Genomic DNA, 16,376 nt, shown 5'->3' on the forward strand with positions numbered 1-16,376 from the left:
GACTGCATCATCGCGCCGACTATCAGCAAGGGCAGACATTGACCACGAGATTCAACACCGCCTCCAGTGCGCCAGTGCAGCCTTCGGTCGCCTGAGGAAAAGTGTTCGAAGACCAGGCCCTCAAATCTGGCACCAAGCTCATGGTCTACAGGGCTGCAGTGATACCCGCCCTCCTGTATGGCTCAGAGATATGGACCATACAAAGTAGAAAAGTCACTCGGTCCAGATGGGAGGCATCCTAGGTTGCTGACGGAAGTAAGGGTGTAAATTGCAGAGGCTCTGGCCACAATCTCCTAATCCTCCTTGGTTATGGGATGGTGCCAGAGGACTATGGGATTTTAACTGTTACACCCTGTTTAACAAAGGGGAGGGGGTTTAAACCCAGAAACTATAGGGGCCCCTCAGGCCAGTCAGCCTAATGACAGTGGTGGGGAAATCTTTTAGAGACATTAATTCGCAATAAAATTGATGGGCATTTGGAAAAATACGGGTTAATAAATGAAAGTCAGCAAAGGTTTGTTAAAGGCAAAGTAACTAATTTAATGGAGTTCTTTGATGAAGTAACGGAGAGGGTTGATGAGGGCAGTGCGATTGATGTATGTATGGATTGCAAAAGGTGTTTGATAAAGTAATGCAAAATAGATGTTAGTGAAATTAAAGCCCCTGGCATTGAAGGGCAGTGGCAGTGTGGGTCCAACATTGGCTGAGGGGCAGAAAGCAGAGAGTGGTGGTGAACGGTTGTTTCTCAGACCAGAGGGCAGTATACAGGGTGTTCCCCAGGGGTTGGTATTGGGACCACTGCCCTTTTTGCTCAACGATTTGGGCTTTGGTATTGAGGGCATAATTTCAAAGTTTGTAGATGACACAAAACTCAGAAATGTAGTCAACAATGAGAAGGATGGTAACAGGAGAATATAGACTGGTGGAATGGGCAGACACGTGGCAGATGGGACTTAACACAGAGAGATGTGAAGTGATAACTTTTGGAAGGAAGAATGAGGAGAGACAATATAAAGGGTACAGTTTAAAGGGGGTTCAGGAACAGAGACCGGGGGGTGTGATCAGAAATGTTTGAAGGTGACAGAACAAGTTGATCAGGCTGTTAAATAACGTTTGGGACCCTGGGCTTTAGTACGAGAGGCAGTGAGCACAAAAGCCAGGACGTTATCCTAAACCTTTATAAACACTGGTTAGGCCCCAGCTGAAGTATTGTGTCCAATTCTGGGCACCGCACTTTAGGCCGGAGGTCAGGACCTTGGAGAGGGTGCATAGGAGATTGACCAGACTGGTCCCGGGGCTGAGGGACATGAGGGGTTTTAGTGTCGTGGAGAGACTGGAGAAGCTGGGGTTGTTCTCCTTCGAGCAGAGAAGGTTAACAGGAGGTTTAATAGAGGTGCTCAAAATCAGGAGAGGTTTGATAGATAAATAAGGAAAAACTGTTCCTCGGGGCAGGAAGGTCGGTAGCCAGAGGACACAGATTGAAGATAATTGGTAAAAGAACCCGAGGGGAAATGAGAAATGTTTTAATGCAGTGAGTTGTGATCTGGAACAGGAATTGGATAAATACTTGAAAGGGAAATAATTGCAGGATATGCGGAAAGAGGAGATGAGTGGGCTCAAAGAGCAGCCGCAGGCACGATGGGCTGAATGGGCCGTATCATTCTGTAACCCCCTGACACTCCGTCCCGATCTGTACCGACACTCAATGGCCTTTCATCCACAGCCTGCCTGCATAAAACATGTGACAGGGAGAGCTCCTCACTGCTAGGCAGTAGTCAGCTGTGGCTCAGTGGGCAGCACTCCCACCTCAGAAGGTTGTGGGGTCAAGCCTCACTCTAGGGACTTGAGCACATACTCCAGTGAAGTGCTGAGGGAGTGCTGCACTGTCGGAGGTGCTGTCTTTCGGATGAGACGTTAAACCGAGGCCCTGATGGCTCTCTCCAGTGGATGTAAAGGATCCCATGGCACTATTTTGAGGAAGAGCAGGGGATTATCCCCGGTGACCTGGCCAATATTTATCCCTCAATCAACATCACACAAACAGATTATCTGGTCATTATCACGTTGCTGTTTGTGGGGGCTTGCTGTGTGCGAATTGGCTGCTGCATTTCCCATGTTACAACAGTGACTACACTCCAAAAAATACTTCATTGGCTGTAAAGTGCTTTGAGACATCCAGTGGTCGTGAAAGGCGCTATATAAATGCAGGTCTTTATTTCTTTTAGGTCCCAAACACATCCTCCCACAGGCACAGTTGTTTCCCTTGTGCGCAAGTGTTGATTTATGACTGTGTCCTGATTCTCAGGGTTATCAGTGCTAAATGCCCGTTGTCCAGTGCAAGGCACAAGAACAAGCCTCGGCCTTTAAATTATTGAGGCCCATCAAATGTTTGAGTTCCCCTTGGCCAGTTCGTTTCCCATAGTAACTTCGGGCAGAAGTGTTGGTCCCATTCACCTGGGCCAGTCTGAGAGGTGAAAAGGTCGGTGTCACAGCCTGTTTTTGGAGGCCATTATGTCCAATTCCCCTTTGTCCCTCTGTGTCTGCAGAGAAACAGCTGGAGGTTTACCAGAACATTGCCGATCTGACGGTGAAGGCCAAGGAGCAGGCCATCTTCAAGTGTGAAGTGTCTGATGACAAGGTCAAAGGGAAGTGGTTCAAGAATGGCGAGGAGGTCGTGCCCAGCGATAGATTGCAAATCACACACATTGGCAGGTAAATGGGGGGGAGGAGCTAGTGCGTGGTGGGGGAGGGGCTAGTGCGTGGTGGGGGAGGGGCTAGTGTCTGGAGGGGAGGGGCTAGTGTCTGGAGGGGAGGGGATAGTGTCTGGAGGGGAGGGGCTAATGTCTGGGGGTGAGGGGTTAGTGTCTGGGGGGAGGGGTTAGTGTCTGGGGGGGCGGGGTACGGTTTGGGCCAATGTCTGTGTTGGGGTGGGAGGGTATTACTATAACTATTGCTTTAGAGTTGTCGTCCCCCCCCAGGGTCCAATCCCCACCCCTCCCCGCCCCTGCCCTCCCAGGGTCCAATTCCCCCGCCCCCCCAGGGTCCAATCCCCACCCCCCTTCGCCCCACCAGGGTCCAATTCCCCCGCCCCCCCAGGGTCCAATCCCCACCCCCCTTCGCCCCACCAGGGTCCAATTCCCCCGCCCCCCCAGGGTCCAATCCCCACTCCCCCTGCCCCCACCAGAGTCCAATCTCCCCCCGCACCACCAGGGTCCAATCCCCCCTCACCCCGCCGCCCCACCAGCGTCCAATCTCCCCCGCCCCCCAGGGTCCAATCTCCCCCCGCCCCTCCAGGGTCCAATCTCCCCCCCGCCTCCCCAGGCTCCAATCTCCCCGCCCCCCCCTCCAGGGTCCAATCTCCCCGCCCCCCCCTCCAGGGTCCAATCTCCCCCCGCCTCCCCAGGCTCCAATCTCCCCCCGCCTCCCCAGGGTCCAATCTACCCCCGCCTCCCAGGGTCCAATCTTCCCCCGCCCCTCCAGGGTCCAATCTTCCCCCGCCCCTCCAGGGTCCAATCTCCCCCCGCCTCCCCAGGGTCCAATCTACCCCCGCCTCCCCAGGGTCCAATCTACCCCCGCCTCCCCAGGGTCCAATCTCCCCACCCCCCCCCCCCCAGGGTCCAATCTACCCCCGCCTCCCAGGGTCCAATCTTCCCCCGCCTCCCAGGGTCCAATCTACCCCCGCCTCCCCAGGGTCCAATCTCCCCACCCCCCCCCCCCCAGGGTCCAATCTACCCCCGCCTCCCAGGGTCCAATCTTCCCCCGCCCCTCCAGGGTCCAATCTCCCCCCGCCTCCCCAGGCTCCAATCTCCCCCCGCCTCCCCAGGGTCCAATCTACCCCCGCCTCCCCAGGGTCCAATCTCCCCACCCCCCCCCCCCAGGGTCCAATCTACCCCCGCCTCCCAGGGTCCAATCTTCCCCCGCCCCTCCAGGGTCCAATCTCCCCCCGCCTCCCCAGGCTCCAATCTCCCCCCGCCTCCCCAGGGTCCAATCTACCCCCGCCTCCCCAGGGTCCAATCTCCCCACCCCCCCCCCCCCCCAGGGTCCAATCTACCCCCGCCTCCCAGGGTCCAATCTTCCCCCGCCCCTCCAGGGTCCAATCTCCCCCCGCCTCCCCAGGCTCCAATCTCCCCCCGCCTCCCCAGGGTCCAATCTTCCCCCGCCCCTCCAGGGTCCAATCTCCCCCCGCCTCCCCAGGCTCCAATCTCCCCCCGCCTCCCCAGGGTCCAATCTTCCCCCGCCCCTCCAGGGTCCAATCTCCCCCCGCCTCCCCAGGCTTCAATCTCCCCCCGCCTCCCCAGGGTCCAATCTTCCCCCGCCCCTCCAGGCTTCAATCTCCCCCCGCCTCCCCAGGGTCCAATCTTCCCCCGCCCCTCCAGGCTTCAATCTCCCCCCGCCTCCCCAGGCTCCAATCTCCCCCCCCCCCCCCTCCAGGGTCCAATCTCCCCCTCCCCCAGGGACCAATCTCCCCCCCCCCCACTCCCCCAGGGTCCAATCTCCCCTCCCCTCCTCAGGGTCCTATCTTCCCCCCCCCAGGGTCCAATCTTCCCTCCAACCCCCCCAGGGTCCAATCTTCCCTCTTCCCTTCCCCCCCCCCCCCCCGGGTCCAATCTCCCCCCCCACCCCACCCCTCCCCCTCCAGGGTACAATCTCCTCCCCCCCCCCCACCCCAGGGTCCAATCTCCCCACCCGCCCCTCCAGGGTCAAATCTCCCCCCCCCCCCCCAGGGTCCAATCTCCCCCCCCGGGTCCAATCTCCCCGCCCCGCCAGGGTCCAATTTCCTCCCCCCCCCCCACCCCAGGGTCCACTCTCCCCGCCCCCTCCCCCACCCCAGGGTCCAATCTCCCCCGCCCCCCGCCTCCCCAGGGTCCAATCTCCCCCCGCCTCCCCAGGGTACAATCTCCCCCCCGCCCCCACCCCAGGGTCTAATCTCCCCCCGCCCCCCCCCCCAGGGTCCAATCTCCCCCCCGGGTCCAATCTCCCCCCCCCCCCCCCACCCCAGGGTCCAATCTCCCTCCGCCTCCCCAGGGTCCAATCTCCCCCCGCCCCCCTCCAGGGTCCAATCTGCCCCCCGGGTCCAATCTCCCCCCCCCCCCACCCCAGGGTCCAATTTCCTCCCCCCCCACCCCAGGGTCCAATCTCCCCCCCCCCCCCCGTCCCCACCCCAGGGTCCAATCTCTCCCCCCACCCTCCCAGGGTCCAATCTCCCCCCCCAGCGTCCAATCTCCCCCCCCCACCTCCCCAGGGTCCAATCTCCCCCCCCCCGCCTCCCCAGGGTCCAATCTCCCCCCCCCCCCACCCCCAGGGTCCAATCTACTCCCGCCCCCCCAGGGTCCAATCTCCCCCCGCCCCCCCTCACCAGGGTCCAATCTCCCCCCGCCTCCCCAGGGTCCAATCTCCCCCCCCCAGGGTCCAATCTCCCCCCCCCCCCCAGGGTCCAATCTCCCCCCCCGCACCTCCCCAGGGTCCAATCTCCCCCCCCCCCCCAGGGTCCAATCTCCCCCCCCGCCTCCCCAGGGTCCAATCTCCCCCCGCCCCCCCCCCCACCCCCAGGGTCCAATCTCCCCCCTCCCCTCCAGGGTCCAATCTTCTCCCGCCCCCCCAGGGTCCAATCTCCCCCCGCGCCCCCCCCACCCCCAGGTTCCAATCTCCCCCCACCCCAGGGTCTAATCTCCCCCCGCCCCCCCCCCCAGGGTCCAATCTCCCCCCCGGGTCCAATCTCCCCTCCCCCCCCACCCCAGGGTCCAATCTCCCTCCGCCTCCCCAGGGTCCAATCTCCCCCCGCCCCCCCCCAGGGTCCAATCTCCCCCCCGGGTCCAATCTCCCCCCCCCCCACCCCAGGGTCCAATTTCCTCCCCCCCCACCCCAGGGTCCAATCTCCCCCACCCCCCGTCCCCACCCCAGGGTCCAATCTCTCCCCCCCCCCTCCCAGGGTCCAATCTCCCCCCCCAGCGTCCAATCTCCCCCCCCCACCTCCCCAGGGTCCAATCTCCCCCCCCCCGCCTCCCCAGGGTCCAATCTCCCCCCCCCCACCCCCAGGGTCCAATCTACTCCCGCCCCTCCAGGGTCCAATCTCCCCCCGCCCCCCCTCACCAGGGTCCAATCTCCCCCCGCCTCCCCAGGGTCCAATCTCCCCCCCCCTCCCCCCCAGGGTCCAATCTCCCCCCCCCCCCAGGGTCCAATCTCCCCCCCCGCACCTCCCCAGGGTCCAATCTCCCCCCCCGCACCTCCCCAGGGTCCAATCTCCCCCCCCCGCCTCCCCAGGGTCCAATCTCCCCCCGCCCCCCCCCCCCCCCACCCCCAGGGTCCAATCTCCCCCCTCCCCTCCAGAGTCCAATCTTCTCCCGCCCCCCCAGGGTCCAATCTCCCCCCGCCCCCCCCCCCACCCCCAGGTTCCAATCTCCCCCCTCCCCTCCAGGGTCCAATCTCCCCCCTCCCCTCCAGGGTCCAATCTCCCCCCTCCCCTCCAGGTTCCAATCTCCCCCCTCCCCTCCAGGGTCCAATCTCCCCCCGCCTCCCCAGGCTCCAATCTCCCCCCGCCTCCCCAGGGTCCAATCTCCCCCCGCCCCTCCAGGGTTCAATCTCCCCCCGCCTCCCCAGGCTCCAATCTCCCCCCCCCCCCCCCCCTCCAGGGTCCAATCTCCCCCCGCCCCTCCAGGGTCCAATCTCCCCCCGCCTCCCCAGGCTCCAATCTCCCCCCCCCCCTCCAGGGTCCAATCTCCCCCCGCCTCCCCAGGCTCCAATCTCCCCCCGCCTCCCCAGGGTCCAATCTACCCCCGCCCCCCCAGGGTCCAATCTCCCCCCGCCCCCCCCCAGGGTCCAATCTCTTCCCCCCCCCCCCAGGGTCCAATCTCCCCCTCCCCCAGGGACCAATCTCCCCCCCCACTCCCCCAGGGTCCAATCTCCCCTCCCCTCCTCAGGGTCCTATCTTCCCCCCCCCAGGGTCCAATCTCCCCCCCAGGGTCCAATCTTCCCTCCAACCCCCCCAGGGTCCAATCTTCCCTCTTCCCTTCCCCCCCCCCCCCGGGTCCAATCTCCCCCCCCCACCCCACCCCTCCCCCTCCAGGGTCCAATTCTTCCCACCCCCCCACCCCCCCGCCAGGGTACAATCTCTTCCTCTGCCCCCCAGGATCCAATCTCCCCGCCCCGCCAGGGTACAATCTCCACCCCCGCAGGGTACAATCTCCCCCCCCCACCCCCCAGTGTCCAATCTCCACCCCCCCCAGGGTCCAATCTACGCCCCCTGCCCCCCAGGTTCCAATCACCACCCCCCCACAGTACACCCTCAGCCCCCCCTGCATCCAATCTCCACCCCCCCCCCGTTACGGTGTGTATTACAGTCACTCGCACCGTTACGGTGTGTATTACAGTCACTCGCACCGTTACAGTCTGTATTACAATCACTCTCTCCTTTACAGTCTGTATTACAGTCATTCTTACCGTTAGTGTGTATTACAATCACTCTCACCATGACAGTCTGTATTACAATCACTCTCTCCTTTACAGTCTGTATTTACAGTCACTCTCTCCGTTACAGTCTGTATTACAGTCATTCTTACCGTTACAGTCTGTATTACTGCCACTCTCACCGTTACAGTGTGTATTACAGTCACTCTCACCATTACAGTGTGTATTACTGTCACTCTCACCATTACAGTCTGTATTACTGTCACTCTCACCATTACAGTCTGTATTACTGTCACTCTCACCGTTACAGTCTGTATTTACAGTCACTCTCTCCGTTACAGTCTGTATTACAGTCATTCTTACCGTTACAGTCTGTATTACTGCCACTCTCACCGTTACAGTGTGTATTACAGTCACTCTCACCATTACAGTGTGTATTACTGTCACTCTCACCATTACAGTGTGTATTACTGTCACTCTCACCATTACAGTCTGTATTACTGTCACGCTCACCATTACAGTGTGTATGTTATGTATTGATGCTTGGGGTCACCAGACACCAGAGGGCGCCACTGTCGGAGGTCATCGGGCTGTACGCGCGCATGTGCGGTACCAAGTCACGCGGGTTACTTTTGGGCGCGAGTAAAGTTGTATCAGGTTGAGGCAGTTTACAGTAACAAGACTCTTGAGTCATTACATTTGGCGACGAGGTAACTTAAGAACCTTCGCATGTACAATGGGCACTATTGGAATTCTGGAGAGATTTGCAGATGGCGAGGATTAGGCGGATTTTATCGACCGCCTGGATCAGTATTTTGTGGCCAACAAAATGGAGGGAGACTCTGACGCAGTTCTGCGTCGGACGGTTTTCCTCACCGTTTGTGGTCCGAAAATCTACGGCCTCATGAAGAATCTTCTCTCACCTTTACGTCCAACGGACAAAGAGTACGAGGATGTGTGTGCTTTGGTGTGTGACCATCTTAAGCCAAAAGAGGGGGATCATCATCTCACATTATCGCTTCTACACGCATGTTCGTGCTGAGGGCCAGGATGTGTCGGGATTCATCGCCGACCTGCGACGTCTTGCTGAGCCGTGTAAGTTCGGGAAAATGTCAGAGGACATGTTGCGAGATTTCTTCGTGATAGGCATTAACCATAATGTGATTCTTCGGAAGTTATTGGCCGAAGAGAAGCTGGATTTGAGCAAGGCCATCGCGACTGCTCAGTCATGCATGACAAGTGATGATAATTTGAGGCAGATATCATCGAAGAGTCGGAGCCCCACGGCAAGTACTGTAAACAAGATTGTGTCATCGTCTGGCAGAGCTGCTTATGGCAGGGCCTACTCGACTGTTTATGTGAAACTTGTAGCTGCTCAGAGTCCGGCAACTGGTACGAATCCAATTTCACCCTGTTGGCGTTGTGGGGGCAATCATCGGCCTCATCAGTGTCGGTTTAAACAGTACGCCTGTAATGGCTGTTTGAAAGTGGGGCATCTTCAGAGAATGTACCCACAACTGAGCAAGCGTGCTGCTGCTCATCATATTGCTGATGATGACGAGTCCAGTGCTGGCCCGGATACACAACGCAAGGAGGAAGTGTATGGTCTGTATTCATTCTTGGGAAAGAGCCAGCCGATAATCGTTAATGTGAAGCTGAATGGCGTGCCTGTATCAATGGAGCTGGACACGGGTGCGAGCCAGTCGATAATGAGCCAAAGGACATTCGACAAGCTGTGGGACACTGAGGCTGTGAAGCCTAAGCTGAGTCCAGTCAATGCCAAGTTGCGTACTTACACGAAGGAACTCATCCTGGTGATTGGCAGTGCAGCAATCGAGGTGTCATATGATGATGTGGTTCACGATTTACCATTATAGATCGTCCCAGGTAATGCTCCAACGCTCTTCGGCAGGAATTGGCTCGCGAAAATCAAGTGGAATTGGAATGATATCAAAGCATTGTCCTCGGTGGATGACACTTCGTGTGCTCAAGTGCTGAAGAAGTTTCCTTCTTTGTTTGAACCTGGCATTGGTAATTTTACTGGAGCCAAGGTGCAGATTCACCTGGATTCTGATTCAAGGCCTGTCTATTATAAAGCTCGGTCTGTTCTGTACATGATGAGGGAGAAGGTCGAAATTAAGCTTGACAGACTCTAACGTGAAGGGGTCATATCACCGGTCAAGTTTAACGAGTGGGCCAGTCCTGTTGTTCCTGTTGAAGAGTGATGGCACTATCAGGATCTGTGGAGACTACAAGGTTACGATTAACCGATTTTCGAAACACGATCAGTATCCGTTACCGAAAGCTGATGACCTGTTCGCCATGCTAGCTGGTGGAAAGTCATTCACTAAACTAGATCTGACGTCAGCCTATATGACACAGGAGCTTGTCGACACTTTGAAGAAACTCACCTGCATCAACACCCATAAAGGACTGTTTGTCTACAACAGGTGTCCTTTTGGAATTCGTTCGGCTGCAGCCATATTTCAGAGGAACATGGAAAGTTTACTGAAGTCCGTTCCTAGAACTGTCATGTTTCAAGATGACATTTTGGTCACAGGTCGCGACACTGCTGAACATCTGAACAATCTTGAAGTCCTACATCGTCTGGACAAAGTGGGACTCAGGCTGAAACGTTCGAAGTGCGTCTTCATGGCACCTGAAGTTAAATTCCTGGGGAGGAAGATTGCTGCTGATGGCATCAGGCCTACTGATTCGAAAACCAAGACCATCAAAAATTTACCCAGGCCTCAGAATGTGACAGAGCTGCGTTCATTCCTTGGGCTACTCAATTACATCAGTAATTTCTAATCCAGACTGAGCACTTTATTAGAGCCACTGCACATGCTACTCAGAAAAGGCGACAACTGGGTCTGGGGTGTGTCTCAAGATAGAACTTTTGAGCAGACTAAGAATCTGCTCTATTCAAACAAACTGTTTGTTCACTATGATCCGTGTAAGCGTCGTGTATTGGCCTGTGATGCCTCATCATATGGGGTTGGCTGTGCACTCCAACAAGCAAATGAGTTGGGTAAGCTACAACCTGTGCGTATGCTTCGAGAAGTTTGTCAAAGGCGGAAAGAGCTTACAGCATGGTAGAAAAAGCTTTGGCCTGTGTGTATGGGGTCAAAAAGATGCATCAGTACCTGTTTGGTCTTCGTATTGAACTCGAAACGGATCACAAGCCACTCATTTCATTGTTTTCGGAAAACAAAGGTATTAATACCAATGCATCGTCCCGTATCCAGAGGTGGGCGTTGACATTGTCTGCCTATGATTATGTTATTCGTCATAGACCTGGCACTGAGAATTGTGCCGATGCACTGAGTCGTCTGCCATTGCCCACACCTGATATGGAGACACCTCAACCTGCAGATCTACGGTTAGTAATGGATGCTTTTGTGAGTGAAGGAACTCCTGTCACTGATGAGACCAAATCTTACAACCGTCACAAAGGTGAGCTGTCCATTCAGTCAGATTGTTTACTGTGAGGTAATCGTGTCATCGTGGGAATTGACTCTGATCTGGAATCATGTGTGCATCAGTGCAATACTTGCATGCAGTTAAGTACAGTACCAGCGGAACCTCCGCTGAGTCTTTGGTCGTGGCCATCTAAACCATGGTCGAGGATCCACATTGATTTTTTGGGCCCTTTCCTGGGAAAGATATTTTTTGTTGTGGTGGGTGCATATTCTAAGTGGATAGAATGTGTTATTGTGTCATCCAGTATGTCTACAGCTACCATTGAGAGCCTTCGTATCATGTTTGCTACTCATGATTTGCCTGACATTGTTGTGAGTGACAATGGATCTTGCTTTACAAGTCTGGAGTTCCAGGAGTTCATGAAACTCAATGATATCAGACAGGTGAGATCAGCTCCATTCATGCCTGCTTCTAATGGTCAAGCAGAGCTTGCTGTTCAAACGATGAAGCAAAGTATGAAACGTGTAACTCCGCGTTCTCTGCAGACTCGTTTGTCATGTATATTGCTCAGTTACAGGACAAGACCTCATACGCTTACTGGGGTTCCTCCGGCTGAACTACTGATGAAGAGAAATCTCAAGACCAGGCTTTTTTCATGTTCATCCCGATTTGAATGATCGTGTTGAAAACAACAAGGGTATCATGATCGTGTCACGTGACATCTCGGTCAATGATCCGGTTTATGTACTGAACTATGGTCAAGGTACAAAGTGGATCGCCAGCACTGTTACAGCCAAGGAGGGTAACAGAGTGTTTATTGTCGTGCTCAAGAATGGACAAACATGCAGGAAACACCTTGACCAGGTTAAACTGCAGCACACGGATGAACTGGAACCGAGTGAGGAAGATGCAGTCAGTGACTAACCAACCATTGTTCACTCATCAGAGGACTCTGTTGACATTATTGAACCTGGACCTTCACTCCCTGATGTGATCATTACCACTCCCATCAGATCGGTTACTCAGCCTCCAGTCACAACTGACTCAGAACGCTCGCCTGGAACTGAAGTTGAACTGAGACGATCAACTCGTGAATGAAAAGTCCCAGACCATCTTAATTTGTAAAGAGACTGATATTAAGATCTTGAAAAGGGATGTTGTTATGTATTAACGCTTGGGGTCACCAGACACTAGAGGGCGCCACTGTCGGAGGTCATCGGGCTGTACATGCACGTGCGCTGTCACTGGTATATAAACGCAAATACCATGTCACGCAGGTTATTTTGGGCGCGAATAAAGTTGGATCAGGTTTACACCTGAGGCAGTTTACAGTAACAAGACTCTTCTATGTTTCTATCTTCTTCACCCAGAGAGTGGTGAACCTGTGGAATTCTCTACCACAGAAAGTTGTTGAGGCCAATTCATTAAATATATTCAAAAAGGAGTTAGATGAGGTCCTTACTACTAGGGGGATCAAGGGGTATGGCGAGAAAGCAGGAATGGGGTACTGAAGTTGAATGTTCAGCCATGAACTCATTGAATGGCGGTGCAGGCTAGAAGGGCCGAATGGCCTACTCCTGCACCTATTTTTTATGTTTCTATGTTTCTACAGTGTATTACAGTCACACTCACCGTTAGTGTGTATTACAGTCAGTCTCACCTTACAGTGTGTATTACAGTCACTCTCACCATTACATAGAAACATAGAAACATAGAAAATAGGTGCAGGAGTAGGCCATTTGGCCCTTCGAGCCTGCACCACCATTCAATAAGATCATGGCTGATCATTCACCTCAGTACCCCTTTCCTGCTTTCTCTCCATACCCCTTGATCCCTTTAGCCATAAGGGCCACATCTAACTCTCTCTTGAATATATCCAACAAACTGGCCTCAACAACTCCCTGCGGCAGGGAATTCCACAGGTTAACAACTCTCTGAGTGAAGAAGTTTCTCCTCATCTCGGTCCTAAATGGCTTACCCCTTATCCTTAGACTGTGTCCCCTGGTTCTGGACTTCCCCAACGACGGGAACATTCTTCCTGCATCTAACCTGTGCAATTCCGTCAGAATATTATATGTTTCTATGAGATCCCCTCTCATCCTTCTAAACTCCAGTGAATAAAGGCCCAGACGATCCAGTCTCTCCTCATATGCTAGTCCAGCCATCCCGGGAATTAGTCTGGTGAACCTTCGCTGCACTCCCTCAATAGCAAGAACATCCTTCCTCAGATTAGGAGACCAAAACTGAACATAATATTCCAGGTGAGGCCTCACTAAGGCCCTGTACAACTGCAGTAAGACCTCCCTGCTCCTATACTCAAATCCCCTAGCTATGAAGGCCAACATGCCATTTGCCGCCTTCACCGCCTGCTGTACCTGCATGCCAACTTTCACTCTCTCCATTACAGTGTGTATTACATTCAGTCTCACCATTACAGTGTGTATTACAGTCACTCTCACCGTTAATGTGTATTACAGTCACTCTCATCGTTAGTGTGTATTACAGTCACTCACCGTTAGTGTGTATTACAGTCACTCTCACCGTTACAGTCTGTATTACTGTCACCCTCACCGTTAGTGAGTATTACAGTCAGACTCACCGTTAGTGTGTATTACATCACTCTCTCCGTTAGAGTGTGTATTACTGTCACTCTCACTGTTACAGTCTGTATCACAGTCACTCTCACCGTTAGTCTGTATTACTGTCACTCTCACTGTTACAGTCTGTATCACAGTCACTCTCACCGTTAGTCTGTATTACTGTCACTCTCACTGTTACAGTCTGTATTACAGTCACTCTCACTGTTACAGTCTGTATTACTGTCACTCACCTTTACAGTGTGTATTACTGTCACTCTCACCGTTAGTGTGTATTACTGTCATTCTCACTGTTAGTGTGTATTACTGTCACTCTCACTGTTACAGTGTGTATTACTGTCACTCTCACCATTAGTGTGTATTACAGTCACTCTCACCATTATAGTGTGTATACTGTCAGACACCATTGCTCTGTTTGTGCCCCACAGAATCCACAAGCTGGTGATTGACAATGTCCAACCACAAGATGAGGGCGATTACAACTTCATGCCCGATGGCTTTGCCTTCAACCTCTCGGCCAAGCTGAACTTCGTGGGTGAGCTCCCGACATGGATGGGTTTGGGGCTGTGAAGTGAAGCTGTAGTGACCCATCGCCCTGAACCACAGCGTGCACTACAGCCGCCCTTGCTGTGCCGCAGGGCTCTGGCGAGTACAATGGACTGTAGACCCAGTGCTGGGACTGTCCGCTGGAGCTCAGTCCTCACTTTCCCAGCCTCTCCGCCAGTTTGCTTAATCCAGTGAATTTGCAACTCGAGACTTGGTCCATCCAATGACACTGGTTTCAGTGGGCTGGGTGATCAGGAGGATGTTCGAGTTGATCAATCCGGCAGATGATTGGTGCTTGCTGGTGGGTTGGTGGGATGTGTGTTCTGCCTGATTCCTGTAAAGGATCGATTTTTCCTCGACATTGCACACATGGTTTTTCTGCTTTTCTATTTCATTTTAATGCTGTACCCTTCTCTCTCTCCTCTTCTCTCTCGCTCTGTTTTCTTCCCACTTTCCAGAGGTTAAGATCGACTATGTGCCCCGACAAGGTACAGTATGTTTTACATCTATCCCAATATTCCGAAAGTTGCGTTGCCGATGTTGGAGCTGTCCCCGCCCCAGCACTGTGTTAACAGACATATGATTGCCCCCCCGCACTGTGTTACAGAACGTGTGATTGGCCCCCCCGCACGGTGTTACAGGACGTGTGATTGGCCCCCTGACGGTGTTACAGGACGTGTGATTGGCCCCCTGACGGTGTTACAGGACGTGTGATTGGCCCCCGCACAATGTTACAGGATGTGTGAATGGCCCCCGCACTGTGTTACAGGACATTGAAACATAGAAATTAGGTGCAGGAGTAGGCCATTCGGCCCTTCGAGGCTGCACCACCATTCAATAAGATCATGGCTGATCATTCCCTCAGTACCCCTTTCCTGCTTTCTCTCCATACCCCTTGATCCCTTTAGCCGTAAGGGCAACATCTAACTCCCTCTTGAATATATCCAATGAACTGGCATCAACAACTCTCTGCGGCAGGGAATTCCACAGGTTAACAACTCTCTGAGTGAAGAAGTTTCTCCTCATCTCGGTCCTAAATGGCCTACCCCTTATCCTTAGACTGTGTCCCCTGGTTCTGGACTTCCCCAACATCGGGAACATTCTTCCCGCATCTAACCTGTCCCATCCCGTCAGAATCTTATACGTTTCTATGAGATCCCCTCTCATCCTTCTAAACTCCAGTGAATAAACGCCCAGTTGATCCAGTCTCTCCTCATATGACAGTCCAACCATCCCAGGAATCAGTCTGGTGAACCTTTGCTGCACTCGCTCAATAGCAAGAATGTCCTTCCTCAGATTAGGAGACCAAAACTGAACACAATATTCCAGGTGAGGCCTCACCAAGGCCCTGTACAACTGCAGCAAGACCTCCCTGCTCCTATACTCAAATCCCCTCGCTATGAAGGCCAACATACCATTTGCCTTCTTTACCGCCTGCTGTACCTGCGTGCCCACTTTCAGTGACTGATGTACCATGACACCCAGGTCTCGTTGCACCTCCCCTTTTCCTAATCTGCCGCCATTCAGATAATACTCTGCCTTCGTGTTTTTGCCCCCAAAATGGATAACATCACATTTATCCACATTATACTGCATCTGCCATGCATTTTCCCACTCACCTAACCTGTCCAAGTTACCCTGCAGCCTCTTAGCATCCTCCTCACAGCTCACACCGCCACCCAGTTTAGTGTCATCTGCAAACTTGGAGATATTACATTCAATTCCTTCATCTAAATCGTTAATGTATATTGTAAATAGCTGGGGTCCCAGCACTGAGCCCTGCGGCACCCCACTAGTCACTGTCTGCCATTCTGAAAAGGATCCGTTTATCCCGACTCTCTGCTTCCTCTCTGCCAACCAGTTCTCTATCCACGTCAGTACATTATCCCCAATACCAAGCGCCTTGATTTTGCACACCAATCTCTTGTGCGGGACCTTGTCAAAAGCCTTTTGAAAGTCCAAATACACCACATCCACTGGTTCTCCCTTGTCCACTCTGCTAGTTACATCCTCAAAAAATTCCAGAAGATTCGTCAAACGTGATTTCCCTTTCATAAATCTATGCTGACTTGGTCTGATCCTGTCACTGCTTTCCAAATGCACTGCTATTTCATCCTTAATAATTGATTCCAACATTTTCCCCACTACTGATGTCAGGCTAACCGGTCTATAATTACCCGTTTTCTCTCTCCCTCCCTTTTTAAAAAGTGGTGTTACAATGGACCCTCCAGTCCATAGGAACTGATCCAGAGTCGATAGACAGTTAGAAAATGATCACCAATGCATCCACTATTTCTAGGGCCACCTCCTTCAGTACTCTGGGATGCAGACTATCAGGCCCCGGGGACTTATTGACCTTCAATCTCATCAACTTCCCCAACACAATTTCCTGCCTAATAAGGATAT

At 53.8% G+C, this 16,376-nt stretch overlaps 1 protein-coding gene across 1 annotated transcript in view; it reads left to right on the forward strand.

Annotated features, from left to right (window-relative positions):
* Positions 1-2,546: 2,546 nt before the first annotated feature.
* The window catches only part of LOC139256581 (myosin-binding protein C, cardiac-type-like), a gene marked incomplete at both ends in the record, with an annotated part of 222,469 nt that continues 208,639 nt past the window's right edge, over positions 2,547-16,376 (forward strand). Inside the window, 3 exons of the mRNA XM_070874248.1 lie at positions 2,547-2,712; positions 13,853-13,959; positions 14,429-14,458. Of these exons, the coding sequence (XP_070730349.1) occupies positions 2,547-2,712; positions 13,853-13,959; positions 14,429-14,458 (303 nt within the window). The remainder of the gene's footprint in view (positions 2,713-13,852; positions 13,960-14,428; positions 14,459-16,376) is intronic.

The sequence above is a fragment of the Pristiophorus japonicus genome, unplaced genomic scaffold (genome assembly GCF_044704955.1).
Source record: "Pristiophorus japonicus isolate sPriJap1 unplaced genomic scaffold, sPriJap1.hap1 HAP1_SCAFFOLD_738, whole genome shotgun sequence".
In the NCBI taxonomy this organism is placed as follows: domain Eukaryota; kingdom Metazoa; phylum Chordata; class Chondrichthyes; family Pristiophoridae; genus Pristiophorus; species Pristiophorus japonicus.